Source organism: Aythya fuligula, chromosome 11 (genome assembly GCF_009819795.1).
Source record: "Aythya fuligula isolate bAytFul2 chromosome 11, bAytFul2.pri, whole genome shotgun sequence".
NCBI lineage: Eukaryota > Metazoa > Chordata > Aves > Anseriformes > Anatidae > Aythya > Aythya fuligula.
This window is the reverse complement of record NC_045569.1, coordinates 2,823,613-2,837,560: the sequence shown is the minus strand read 5'-3', so window position 1 is coordinate 2,837,560 and position 13,948 is coordinate 2,823,613. Positions and strand designations below refer to the sequence as shown.

Below are 13,948 nucleotides of genomic sequence, written 5' to 3'. Positions count from 1 at the left end.
AGTTGCACTGCAGAACAGTGCAATGTGTAACAGATACAATGGGAAAACTGCTCTCAACCTCAAGAGTTGCTGCTCCTAGCTCTATTTTGATTCTATTTATAAAATGCACGCACTTTATTACTAGCTGGTTTTGAATTTGAACCAAAAAAAAAAAAAAAAAAAATCATATCATAACCTTATTTTGCAGGATTTTAAAGCTAAATTTTAGCAGGATATATGACTCACCCATAACATTGAACTAAAATTGTGATATGTGTAAATAATTTCTTCATAGTATCTGTCATTTCTATATATTTTAATATAAACAATTACATAGCAGTTCTGTAAATATGAATAAAGTATGCATTATTGTCTGCTGCTGTGACTGATGGTATGTAGTCTCTGAATTAAATTTAAGTAGTAAAAGTAATCTGATTTGTGTGGTGAATTACTATATATTCATAGGTATCAGGAAAATGGCAAATGAAATCTGAGAAGAGCAAAGGGTGCCAGTCTTGAGACAAGTACTAAACTCACCATGTCATGCTATTGTCAAGAATGCAGTGTTGGATGCTTCAATATCTAATTTTCCACTGTACTCGTGGAGTTAAATAGGGGGAGAGAATTTTTGTTCATCTTGACTCTTTACAAATATATTAAGGAAAGAGTGAAACCTGAATATTAAATTTTTTTGGTTTGTTTTGTATGAAATTAGTTAGCAGTGCAATGGAATAGGTTTGTCCTCATCCCTCACCCCATCCCCAAGTGTACTATAACAAGCAGAAAGGGAGTGTCCTTAAAAAATAGACAACATCATGACTTTATAGTACAAATTCTATATAAGTATTTTATAGTACCTTCTAAACGTCTGTCAGGTTGTAAGTTTAAGCAGTAGATAGAGCTACAGCAGTCATGTAATTTATTTCCTTCAACTTCTAATTAGATTTAGTTATTTCAGTGCATGCTGGAAAATTGGTTTATGGTTATATTAGCAATAAACTGCAAACATAAAAATAATCCTAGTAAATTGCTCATTCTCATTGATGTCATGGAACACTCATTTATGTACATTATGAATAAAAGCAAAGCAAATATAAAACAAACACAGTTTTAACACATTTTTCAGGAGAATTTAAAGGACATGTTACACTTCCATTTTAACTTATTTTTAAGTGCCTCCTTCTCTAAAGGTGATGGATAGGGTAATTGCTGAAATTTACCTGTTGATCTTCCTGATATACTATTACCTTGCCACTCAATGTTCTCCCACTGTTTTATAAAACTTTTTATGTCCAGATTAAAGTGCCAAAAAATCATCTTGACACAACTTTAGTGGATGTTAGAAAATGACAATCTTTTTTCAACAAGCTACAGTTGCAGCATAACTTTATAGAGGCTATATTGATATTAATATTGATGTTAATATTGATATTGATTTTAATTAATTAATATTTTTATATATTTTTTCTCATTATTTTCAAAGACAGATAAGCTACTCCAGTTTGGATAATTTAAGATGTAGCTCTGAACAGTCTGCTAGAAAAACCTGATGACTGAGAAGCAGAGGAGGAATTAGCCCCAGAATAAGATTATTTTTACATGGTTGGAAACCAGCCTTTTTGAATACCTCTTTGATATTCCATTACTCTAGCCATAAAATGTCATGCAAAGAAGGTGTAAACATTGGCTTAATGTAAATAAAAACTGGTCCATCTTAGTCTTCAATTAAAGCAAGATGATATTCTGTAAGAGTTCTCAGTTGCACAACAGTAAGAAGTCAGTTGCATGATATCAGGAAAAAGCTCCAAATTTAATAACTTCAGGATAAAATTCAGATGAAGCTAAGGACATCAAGAGAGACTAAAAGCACTATGAAATACCATTGATTTACATGAAATATCTGTGAAGCAGAAGAAAAAAGGATGGAGATTTTAGCAATACCACCCTTAATATAGAATAAAATTGAATTGTATTGGGTTATTCCAAATAATGTTACATGTAGAGCCTGTCAAAAGATACTTATAGTTTTTAATAATCAGTAAATAAAGTAAAAATGTTCAAAATATTCTTTGACAAAACACAAAAACAATTGGATAAAATATGTGAGAACAACTTTAAAGAAAAAGTCAAATAGTGTTTAAATTTGTAAAAATATTTCAACCAACTCTACCCTATCAGTTTCCACAAAGAGTATGTGGTGACAAAGATTTATGCAGGGAGAAAGGAGGAAATCAAAAGTATGGGAGAATGGACAGAAAAATAGTAGATGCTACATATTTATTGTTCTTAAATACTGAGATAGTGGGGTAGCCTCATTAACTGCTTTGAAATTTTCACTTAAAAGTAGGTTTCATCAGAATGTCAGTCAACGTGTACATGCTTGGACCTTCTTGGGCAGTGAGGTTCTAGAGGCTATACAACGTTTTGGAAAAAAAGAGAACAAAAATGAATAACAAGATGGAGACGAGTTAAGAAAAAGATATGCAGACAGAAATGAAAAATGATAATACAGGTCAGTAAAGAAACTATCTAGATATGCTGTTAAATAAATTAAAGGGAAAGAACATATGAATTGGAGAAGGAGATTTGAGAAAAACAGAAATCAAGTTACATGAGAAACAATTTAAGATGTCTTTCCTCTTATTCCTGTGTTCCTAAAATATCACACAGAATTAAAGAACCTAGAGACAAATATTTTCTTTCCCTTGTTGGCTGCTGACCTTGATCTGTGATGTGGCTGAATAACTTTGCTCTCTGTTTCTTAGAACTTGCCTGGCACCTTCTCTGAGCTGGGTAATTTTTCCCTTTGCTTTTGCTGATTGTACGTTGTCTCAGATATTATCAATTGTTCTAAACTATCCTATCCAAATACAGCAAAGAGTCAACACAGACAAATGATATGAATCTGCTGTTACTTACAACATGAAGTCCTGTTCCCAGGAAGGTTCACTTCCTCTTCTGTCTATTGTAGTGCTTTTCAAATTATGGACTTTCAAAACAACATAGGTATTGAATGCATCTGAAAAAGTAGTAACAAGAACATTTAGTTACAGTCCTGTTTATTTATTTTTCTTCTAGAAGACATTCATCTCCAAGGTTATAGAGGTTTAACTCTTACCCCATCAAACACATTCAAAGATGTCTCTCAAATATTTGGATTTGAACAAGGAAATCCTTATTAATTATGAGATTATAACAGGAAAATCCCTGTACATTACAGGTAGGAGAGACCATAATCCTACATGTGAACAAGTATTTTAGGGGATCAGCTTCCAGATATGGCTTCTCTGATTATTTATCCATTTCTCTGTTAGATTTTACATGAAACCAGCATGCATACCCTCTCTGCAAATTTTCTTTGGCTTTCAAGTGATATGATAATGGGGAATAACTATTTAACTTATGTGCAATGAATGTGAGACCACAAACTTGTAGTAATGCAATTCCATCACATCTTTTGAGTGTGAATCTAGTTTTGTCTGTAGTTGCAACTGCAAACTGGTCTTCAAGTGTTGTCCCCAACTAAACTCACCCTTGTAAAAATTATTGCAAATGCACTGAATTAATATTCTTATAATAGGACCTAAACAGCAGAAAGAATAGAACTGAAAATTTTTCAAACTACTTGAAAATATCACTGATAAAAGCATGAGAATTACTCTGCCTTTTAGGGCCCATTTTAGTTTAACCCCAATAGGCAGCTAGGCACAACATAGCTGCTCTCATCCACAACAGTGTGATGCGGAGGAAAAGCAGAAAGGTAAGTGACAAAACTCGTTGACTTGAGATAAAGACAGCTACAGGTCAAGCAAAAGCTTTGCAAACAAGCAAAGCAAAACAAGAAATTTGTTCACTACTTCCTATCTGTATGCTGATGTTCAGTCACTTCTAGGTAAGCAAGACTCATGGATAACAGTTCTTGGGAAGACAAATGCTGTAACTCCGAGTGTCCAGTCTCTTTCTCCTTCTTTACCCCGACCTTTATTGCTGAGCTGGATACACATGTACATTACAGAACATCACTTCGGTCAGTTTGGGTCAGCTGTGTTGGTTGTGTCCCTCTCCACTTCTTGTGCACCTCCAGCCTCTTTGCTGTCAGGGCAGCAGAAGAAGCAGAAAAGTCCAAGTCTGTGTAAGCACTGTTCTGCAATGACTGAAATATATCTGTGTTATCACCACTATTCCCATCAAAAATCTAAGAATCAGACAAGCCTCTGCAAAGAAAATTAACTCTATCCCAGCCAAAATCATGACAGGGCCTTACACAGGAATTTCGTGCAGCAAAGGGTGTATAATGTTGTCTTGACATAGACATCCAGAAAAACTTTTCAGCCTGTATTAACATCTGGCATTCTACGTAAGGATCAACACCAGCATTTTTTTTTTGTTGTTTGTTTTTTGTTTTGGAACTATTGTCAGAGATGTGCCCAAGAAACAAACCATGTTTGAGCTGTCTATATTAACGCAGATTAATCAACCAATCTAGAGGGGAAGCTGTTTGTCTACAACAGTCACTTGAATATATGGTATCAAATTACACAGCAACTACCAAAAAGCATGAAAATGAAGTTACCTCTGTACATCCTCTCTGTACACCTTATCAACCAGGAAAGATGATATTGTTTGACAAAAGGATGTTATGTAACAAGAATGTTTTTTTTTTTAAATAAAAACAGTGACCAATGTTATTTTCTATAAGACACCAATCTCCTCAAATACATCTTTGTTCTTACTTAGAACAAAATATTGATAAAGTCAACATAGATTTAGAAGTCTGTTAGCTTATTTTTGAAAAATCGTGTTAATGTCTGATTCATAGTGTCCTAGTAATCTTCCTGTTTACTTGAGTCAAAAGGTGAAATTTTGTGTTTTATAGTTAGAAAATAAAGTCATTTCTGGTTTGGAGACTTGCAGCTTAAGTTGTGAGAAATTTTCAGAACAGATTTCCGTTATAATCACTTGTCTGAAAAATATCAACCTAAGGGGTTTAATTGCAACCATTTGGAGCACCTGCATCTATTTCTAAATGTAAATCAAAAGCACAACAACCTCCCCCAAAGTTAAAACTTACTGCTTTAAAGGAAAACAAATGATAAGATAGAACAATTAATTAAATTACTAGTGAAAGCAGTAGTAAATCCCGATTACTTTCCGTCTTTCCCCAGGTCCATTTCTAGAATAAGAACTAAATAATTTTCAGTCTGTCTGCATTATCATTGTTTTCTCTTGCCTGGAGCTTTGTAATCTGCCTTTCAAAACTGCTGTTTCACCAGGAGCTCCTTGGCCTTTTTAGCTTTTCCCTGTATCTAGATGTTACCCTCCAGCACTTTACTATTAATTAACCTTCTTCTTCAGATTTTTTGAGTTATATCAAGTAACAAAATGTAAAAACTATCTTCCAAACAAGCAGATATATGTGAAAGCTATCTTCCAAACAAATGGATGTGTAACTTCCTGAAAGAATAATTGTCAAAAGTGAATGTTACTCAGCTACTCTGGTAGTGGAAAGGAGATGTAGATTTTGTAAAAGAAAAAAAAAAAAGTTCTGTTTCCACAAAGCCATTACTGCAACTCCCAATTCTTTGCCTGTCAAAAGACAGGCAAAAGGGTGTCTAGTGCAATGCTGTGAAGGAAAAGGAAGAGCAGGTTGTACCTTTGCTCATATTTTTAGCTTTCAATGCAAAACAGAGCACAGCAGCTTTATGGCAGTTTACACAGAGGAGCAAATCAGGAGAATCTAAGAGTTTTGAGAAACATGGGGCTATGTCAACACTATACTCAGTCACCATCTGTATAAATCTCTACCCCCAAAAAAAGACCGATTATCAGAGAATACAGCATTCACACTATTTAACAAGTCTTCTACAGAATAAGGTAAAAGTTACTTAACTTGTACCAAACAATTCAGTTTGACAATCATCTTTTGTAGATTGTCACCTCTGAGCATAAAAAAAATAAAAGATCTGCTGAACACGACAGAACAGTTTGATTATGTGAGGATTTAATGAAGTTTCTTCTGTCTGTACTTGATACACATACTTCAGAGCTTACTGTGAAGAACAGCTACTTCCAAGTTGAAAAATCAGGTTCCCAGAAAGCAGCTTAACCTGTGCTACTTCAGGTTATTTTTCTTTGATCCAGTTAACTTTGAACAACTTGCAGGCATCACTTAAACATATTAACCAGACAACTACTGGCAAATTGTTGCACTGATTAGGTTCTGTTTCTCAGGAGAGGCTGGTATAATGATTTACGAAGATCTTGAAGAATCTAAAAAAAAAAATCTCGTTTACCTATATGTGAGAAATCTCTGGCTAAGTTTTTATATATATATATATATATATATATATATATATATATATATATATATTTTTTGTTTTCCTATTCCTTACCTAAATCTTGGTCCTAGAGGCAGATTTATAGCATCCTGTGCAGCTTGATATTGCTCATGTTTATGGACTAGGGCCTATACTTGACCTATGTAACTTGCTATTCAGTTAGGTATGTCCTCCCACCTTCTTTTTCCTCACCGGGAAAATTCAGACACTCCTCCACCTAGTGAAGCTAAAACACTGCACACTTTGTAATAAAAGTTTCTCTTGACCCATGAGATATTTAGGTCAAGTTATGTAAAATTGCTTTTTATTGGAAATATCTTTAACACTTGTTTGAGAGACAATAACAATTAGCAACTGAAAATAATAGACTAAGAGTCTAATCTGTTTTGTTAATTTGATCTTTAGAACACTTCCTCATTTGTTTGCTGAGGAACTCTTGATGACATGTATATTAGTCATCCCAGGTTTAAATGATTTGTACCTGTACCTGTACACACACATGAATTTTCAAGGAAAATAAAGTAAATCAGAAATTAAAAGGGAAATCAGACTTACCAGCTGCTTTATCCAGCCTTCCTTTTTTCACTATAGAAAAAGGAAATAATTGTATTCATATCATACATTTACAATATTTATCAAAAATTTATTAAAAACCTAAGGGATTTCAGTGGTTTAAAAAAAATCGTAAGCCAAAATGAAAGCATCACAAACAAATATAAAGACCATTGTGATAATATCATTTCTTTCAATAAATTGGGAAAAATGTAGAAAGTTTTTACAGCTTACAGAAACTTAGTAAAAACTGGATACAATACAAATAGCAGAACAGAAACAAGGCAACTAGGGAGGATCACATACTAGCCATCACTTCGTAATGCTAGTTCAAAATTCTTCTCAACAGAAATCACAGAAGGCTCAGACTTCACATAATCTAATGTCTAGCATCCTATGTATATATATTTTTAAATATATATATTGTATTTACTCTACCTATTAGAAAAGACATGCTGTAGTAAATACCTTACCAAGTTAACATTTCAAATCCTGACTTTTTACAGGTTTTAAATTCCACTCTGTGGTGTGACTTCCATTGTGGAAGAATACCCTGGAGCCAATAGGATTGTGATTCATATAGATTTTCCTAAGTATGATAACCTGGTCATTATTTTAGATGGCATATAACTATTAAACATCATTAAATTTAAACTTCTAAACAAGATAATCTTTAACTTTTCCTGGCTTATCACTGCATATAAGACAGTTCAGTTCAATTTGAATGAAACAATGCAGCCCAACAAAAATTAAGACTGCTCTAAGAGTATATTTATGCAAATTATGTATATCACTGCTATACTTATAACCTAGGAAATGCCAGTAAATAAGAAAAACAGCAAGTCCATAGCTTTACATGGCAAAGGTTCCTATAGCTTACCATTGTTTTCTGACTCCCTCCCCACTTGCCTGTCGTCTACCCTCCTTTTCTTTATTCTTGCTTTCACTTGTCCCTAAACATTCCTCAGTATTCTGTGGAGTTGCAATACATTTGGATAATGTCTATCTGACAACTTGAGTAATTCCACTGTGTTTTATGTTATGAGAAATCTTTAGTTTTCAAGGCAAACAGGGAGAGACCATCAAACTGTTGCTGAACAACAGGCAGACTGTGGCTCCAAATACTGCCACAGTTCAACTGCACTGCAAGAGTGCAGAATTTATACTCTGTTCGTACTAGACTTCCATTGAAAGAAGCAGTACAAGAAATACTCCCACTCACTTAAATCACCAATACATATTTGCAGTCTACGAAAGTGCTTCTAATAGTCACCTACTAAATGTCACATTATTAAAGCAGCCTGTATAAGAAAAGCCTACCTTTTATAGAGAGAAGTTCCATTCCAGTCGAAAAATGATTTTAAAGGAAAAATTATTTATTTTTTACTTACAAAAGGAAAAGAGAAAGTTTGGCTTGGTGGAGATTAAATCACTCTCTACTTCTTGTTTTTTCATTGCAGGCATGTGTTTCACTTTTCCTATGTGCTCCTCCCATGTTTTACATGGAGCAAAGCCAGCCAATTAAAGGACCAATTATAAAGAAAGACCAATGACAAATTCTTTCTGCTTCAATAAACACCCAGAGATGGAAAAAGAAAGGAGAAATATTCCAATTGTTTCCTCACCCTCATTTCCTCAACTTCTATCTGCTGTATGCAGCTGTCTCTAGTCTAAACAACATTCCTGAATGCCATCTTCATCTGGCAAGAACAACCACTGCAGCTATTTTACTAGCAACATACTTTGTTATTTCTTAACCTTTCATTTTAATATTTTCAAAACACTAGAAGTGTACAAAAGGTTTGATCTTTTACACATGGGTTCCCACAGTCAGAACTTTTATTTTACTGTATTAGCTATAGCTAAGTGTAAGAAGGCTTAACTTTCTAAAATAAATACCAATATTACAGACCAAAACAAGTTGCATTTTAATATACTACAAGAACTTCTAACTTTGTTGGTCAACTTTTCACATTTTTCACATGATCTTGCACCTGGAGCACAACAACCCCAAGCAGAGCTACAGGCTAGGAGATGAGTGGTTGGAAAGCTGCCTGGCAGAGAAGGACCTGGGAGTATTGGTTGATAGTCAGCTGAATGTGAGCCAGCAGTGTGCTCAGGTGGCCAAGAAGGCCAACAGCATCCTGGCTTGTATAAGAAGCAGTGTGGTCAGCAGGGCTAGGGAAGTGATTGTCCCCCTGTACTTGGCTCTGGTGAGGCTGCACCTCAAGTACTGTGTTCAGTTTTGGGCCCGTCGCTACAAGAAGGACACAGAGGTGCTTGAGAGAGTCCAGAGAAGGGTGACGAAGCTGGTGAGGGATCTGGAGAACAAGTCTTACGAGGAGAGTCTGAGGGAGCTGGAATTGTTCAGCCTGGAGAAGATAAGGCTCAGGGGTGACCTTATCACACTCTACAGGTACCTTAAAGGAGGCTGTAGTGAGATGGGGGTTGGTCTATTCTCCTACGTGCCTGGTGACAGGATGAGGGGGAATGGACTAAAGTTGCATCAGGGGAGTTTTAGGTTGGATATTAGGAAGAACTTCTTTACCAAAAGGGCTGTTAGGCATTGGAATGGGCTGCCCAGGGAAGTGGCTGAGTCACCATCCCTGGAGGTCTTTAAAAGATGTTTAGATATTGAACTGAGTGATATGATTTAGTGGAGGACTTGTTAGTGTTAGGTCAGAGGTTGGACTAGATGATCTTGGAGGTCTCTCAAGATACCACCCTAGATGATTCTGTGATGCTCTTGCAATGTTAAAGTATTTTGCAACTATACTTAAAACACTGAAATCATTGTGTCACAAAGAACTGTGACATTTATGACTACTTGTTTTTTTAGTTTTGACTACTTGTTTTTAGTTTTTTTTTTTTTTTTTTTTTTTTTTTTTTGTGTGTATGAGTATATATTTCCCACAGACAAGTAACATCTTAAACTTTTCGGTCTCCATCATATTAAAATTTAGCTTTTGATCTTAGGTCTTAAATTAAAGAGGAGGAGTGTCCTCAGAACTGAGGAGGGGGGCATAGACCTTTTGAGTTCAGTTTCTGTTGAGATGTTGTCTGAATTTCAGTGAAAGGTGAGAATAGTTCAAAAAGAGGTTAATGCTGAGAACGTTTAATATGGAAAAGAGAAAAAAGCAGGTTGGGGGCGGGGGTGAGAGGTAGAATTTATTAGTATTTTTAAAGATCTGATGGGAGGTGTAAACCAGACTGACTCTTCTTTTTATTGCCTAGTAACAGGACAAGAGACCATAGCCACAAGTTGAAATTCGATATATCATATAAATATTAAAAAATAAATAAAAATCATGAGAGCAGTTTAACACTGAAATATAGGCTGGCCGGAAAGAACATAGAGTTTCCACCTTTAGAGATACTCAAAACCTGTGTATAATCCCTGATCCTATTGGAGCAGGAATGTTAGAGTAAACTATTTCAACAGCTGTCTTCCAACTTCAACAATTCTCTGATACAGTGGCCTAAACTGCGTTTAGTATGACAAAATTCAGTGCAGAGTTTTATGGAATCTGCTATCACGCTGCAGGATGTGCATAGTCTTTTGGGAGGGTAGGGTTGTGTACCACAGAAGTGTCAAGTATTTGTTTTAGGATCACGCAACTATGTGATAATGTAAAGTTAATTACTTTTCAATTGTGCTTTTTAGAATAATATGCCTGCACTTCTCCTCTGAATTCTATTTACTCTGAAGAAGTCTCCCAGAACTAGATTCCCACCTTACACAAACAATGGAGTTTCACTGAACTTAACAGAGGTAGTCTGGTATTAACTGGCTGAAAATCTAATCCTGAGCTTGTATTTGGGTCAAAATTCAGAAATGTTTACCTCAGAACAGAGGTGTGATCACTGCTCCCAAGGTTCAGTACAGAGTCTACAATAAGTCTTCACACAAAGTCAGAGTCACACAATGTCATCTTTGTATCCTGAATCTGCGCACTCACCTCCTCTTCCTTTCACTCACTTAGCTATCACAGCCCTTAAGTGTGGCATACTGTGACTCTCCTATTCTCAGATGGGGTCTCTCTGCAGCACCCTCAAACATACTTTTCCAAGCAGAATTGTTTTTGTTTTTTTTGCACAACTGCATTTGGCATTTGACGTTCACCCACTCATTCTTATATTATGAGTGAAATGATCATACAGTTTTCTTATAGCAGTGCTAGTCATTTTTATTCCTGTTTGAAGACCGAGATGATGCTTACAAAAATAAGAAGATTATGGTTTGCATATTCATTTTTTAAATACGTTCTCCCAAGTTTTTCTTTCTACAAAGCACAAAAATAAGCATATAATTTCAAACACACAAAACCCACAAAGGATCATCTCAAGCTAGTCTACATTTCCAGCTGGGAAATGATCACTGTGGATTGAGAACAGAGTATGTGCAAGTGCTTTCTCACTTGGAAAAAATCATTACATTTAACATCAACAACAAAGCATTGAGCTGGAACAAGCTGTTAGGACAGTGGCTAAAGAGATAAGAATAGAAGATGCAGTACAAGAAGCATGTTTCACTAACTAATATTTTCAGTAACTCCAAGTAAATACCTCATTAGCCATGCCTTCCCCAATGTTTTCCTCCTCCATTTTATCATTTCTTATTTAATGCCTGATATTTTACTTCAGTACTGTAAGTTGACTTCAGTTAAAAAGTCCCAATATTGCAGATCCATATGAAGAATCAAGAATTCAGGAAGACGTTAAAAGAATGAACAGAATTAGTTGTCTTGCATTTCTAACCAAAAAGTATAAAAGCTGTCTGTATTTCCAACCCATTTCAATACAAAAGAATAATAAGGTACAGTGCTTTTGTTAAAGATGTGTCACTTGATACTTTACATTGTTGAGTGATCTTCTTCTGAAAGATGTATGTAATTGTTTTGTTTTTAAAGGTGTTATATTTCCTTGTTTGTAATTACATAACATTAGCAAATTGAAACCTTGCAGCATCAAAAGTAAAGAGATTTCAGTCTGATGATTTACCTACTTGGCATCAAAACTACACATTGTTCTTCGCAGGAAGTTCTTCCTCTACAGGATATTTGTAATTCAACAAATATGGTCATGAACACATGGTTTCTAATATAATATGTTGCAGAGAGAAAAATGAACAAAGCACATTTGAATACTGATTGCAAAAACATATGAAAAATAACCTCTAAGTTCTCACAGAAGAATGAAAACAGACTATTATGACTAAGAATTCTTAGTTATAAGAAAGAATATTAAAAAAAATAGAGTTCAAAGAAGAATTTTTAGCCAAATTTCAGTTGTTACTAGAAGTATGGAGCGTAGAAGTTTCCTTGCATAATTTACATTTCTATCTGAATATTATGGAGCAACCTTTTATTCTGACCTGTGTATATATTTATAAAGAACCTTTTTTTTTTTTTTTTTGGAACTCCAGCATTTAATCTTTTTTTCTATTGAAATTCCCCCCTTGAGAAGAGGGGAAATCTGCTCCTTTGCAAATTAATGTGATGACTGAATTTTTCAGCTTATTAACTTTGATCAGTATCTCCTTAGTATCTCACTAGCACATGGAGCAATATGCCAATCACCACAAAAGATGAGGAGATAAACTGGGGTTTTGGCCTCTCCTTTGAAATCAATAAAATAAAAACTAGCATGAGGAGATTTTTGTCTATTATGGGAAAATTACACATTCTTCACATCAAATTCAAAAGACATTATCTTTATTGTGATCACAAAACTAAGCTGAAAACAATGAGGAATTCAACCAAGAGTCAGAAAAATCAGGTTTTCCAGAGGTCTTTTCTACCTTTCAGAAATAGATTCTACATTCCCAGATAATTACTAATAATTTTTCAGGAGATGCCATAAGTGATAAAATGTAGAAATAAGGAACTTTAACAAAATATGCTATCAAGAGATGTATCAAAACAACAGGATAAGCAGAAAACCAGGAAGCTGATTTTTGAGTCTGAGAAACTATGAAGCAGTATTGAAGACAGGAACTAAAAATTAGACCAGTTTGTTCCCTGACTCCTGAAGATAGGCACAAATATGGCTAGGGATAACTGGTGATGTGTTCTGGGCTTTACAAGAATCATCTTGATAGTGATGCATTCTATTTACCCTTTTGTGAATGGAAACAAAGAAATGGTTCTCCTTACAAACATTTCATGTTGTTAACCAAGTACATGGATACAAATTTCACTGAAATATCTATTCACTAGTTTTGGAGATTAATAACAAGAAGTCAAACCACAGTAATAAAAAAGTCCTAAAGTTATAACACATATGCAAAAGATGTCTTAAATTTGTATTCAATATGTCATATGCTTTGTAGTCACAGGAGCTAGTAGGCTAGTAGTAGTTTTATCTGGCAGGTTTTTCCTCCCATTCTATTGCTGCAAAGTGGTATTTCAAGTAGAATTAAGGTAGATGCCCATAGATTTCTGAGTTTCTGAATAACTGAACACCTAAAGCTAATGATAAAATTTTGTTGTTTTTAATTTAGGAAAAAGCTTTAGAAGAAATGGATGAGTAAACCCAGGTAAAACATACAGATTTATATACAAATTTTGCATGTTAATCTACATCTTTCCTTCCTTAACTACCATTCCATTAGTATTGAAAACTATCAATCGCCTATTTATGAAACTACATCTGGAATTAACATATGTACAGTGCTTTGGGATCTTCTTGTGAAGAACGCTACTAAAACAAACATTTTATTTTACATAAATAAACACTGAATACATACAAATCAAGCCTCGCACCACTATACTGAGAAAAGGATCATGTACTTCTGATTACATTCCCTAAGTTTAGGTACTATTCTGACCTATGACCTCCGCCTCATCATTTGGGCAATTGAGACCATATGCCTTTGTATAGGTGGATCAGAAAAGGCTATGTTAATACAAAGAAACAAACCTCTTAACAAAAGCCCAACTTATTTAGTATTCATCATCTATTTTTTTAGTTAACCATGATTATCTATAGTTTTTTCGTTTTGTTGTTAGTAGCTCTGTTCCTTAGTGTGATTTGTATAGAATTGGTTGCTCCTAATTCAAATTCAACTGTGCTCATAA

General features: G+C 34.7%; 1 protein-coding gene across 1 annotated transcript in view; it reads right to left on the bottom strand.

Annotated features, from left to right (window-relative positions):
- The window catches only part of LOC116493487 (protein unc-13 homolog A-like), a 43,450-nt gene extending 35,213 nt beyond the window's left edge, over nt 1-8,237 (bottom strand). Inside the window, exons 1-3 of the mRNA XM_032194944.1 lie at nt 8,190-8,237; nt 6,873-6,902; nt 2,899-2,998 (exon numbers count right to left, since the gene is read on the bottom strand). Of these exons, the coding sequence (XP_032050835.1) occupies nt 2,899-2,998; nt 6,873-6,902; nt 8,190-8,211 (152 nt within the window). The 5' untranslated portion in view covers nt 8,212-8,237. The remainder of the gene's footprint in view (nt 1-2,898; nt 2,999-6,872; nt 6,903-8,189) is intronic.
- Nucleotides 8,238-13,948: the final 5,711 nt, after the last annotated feature.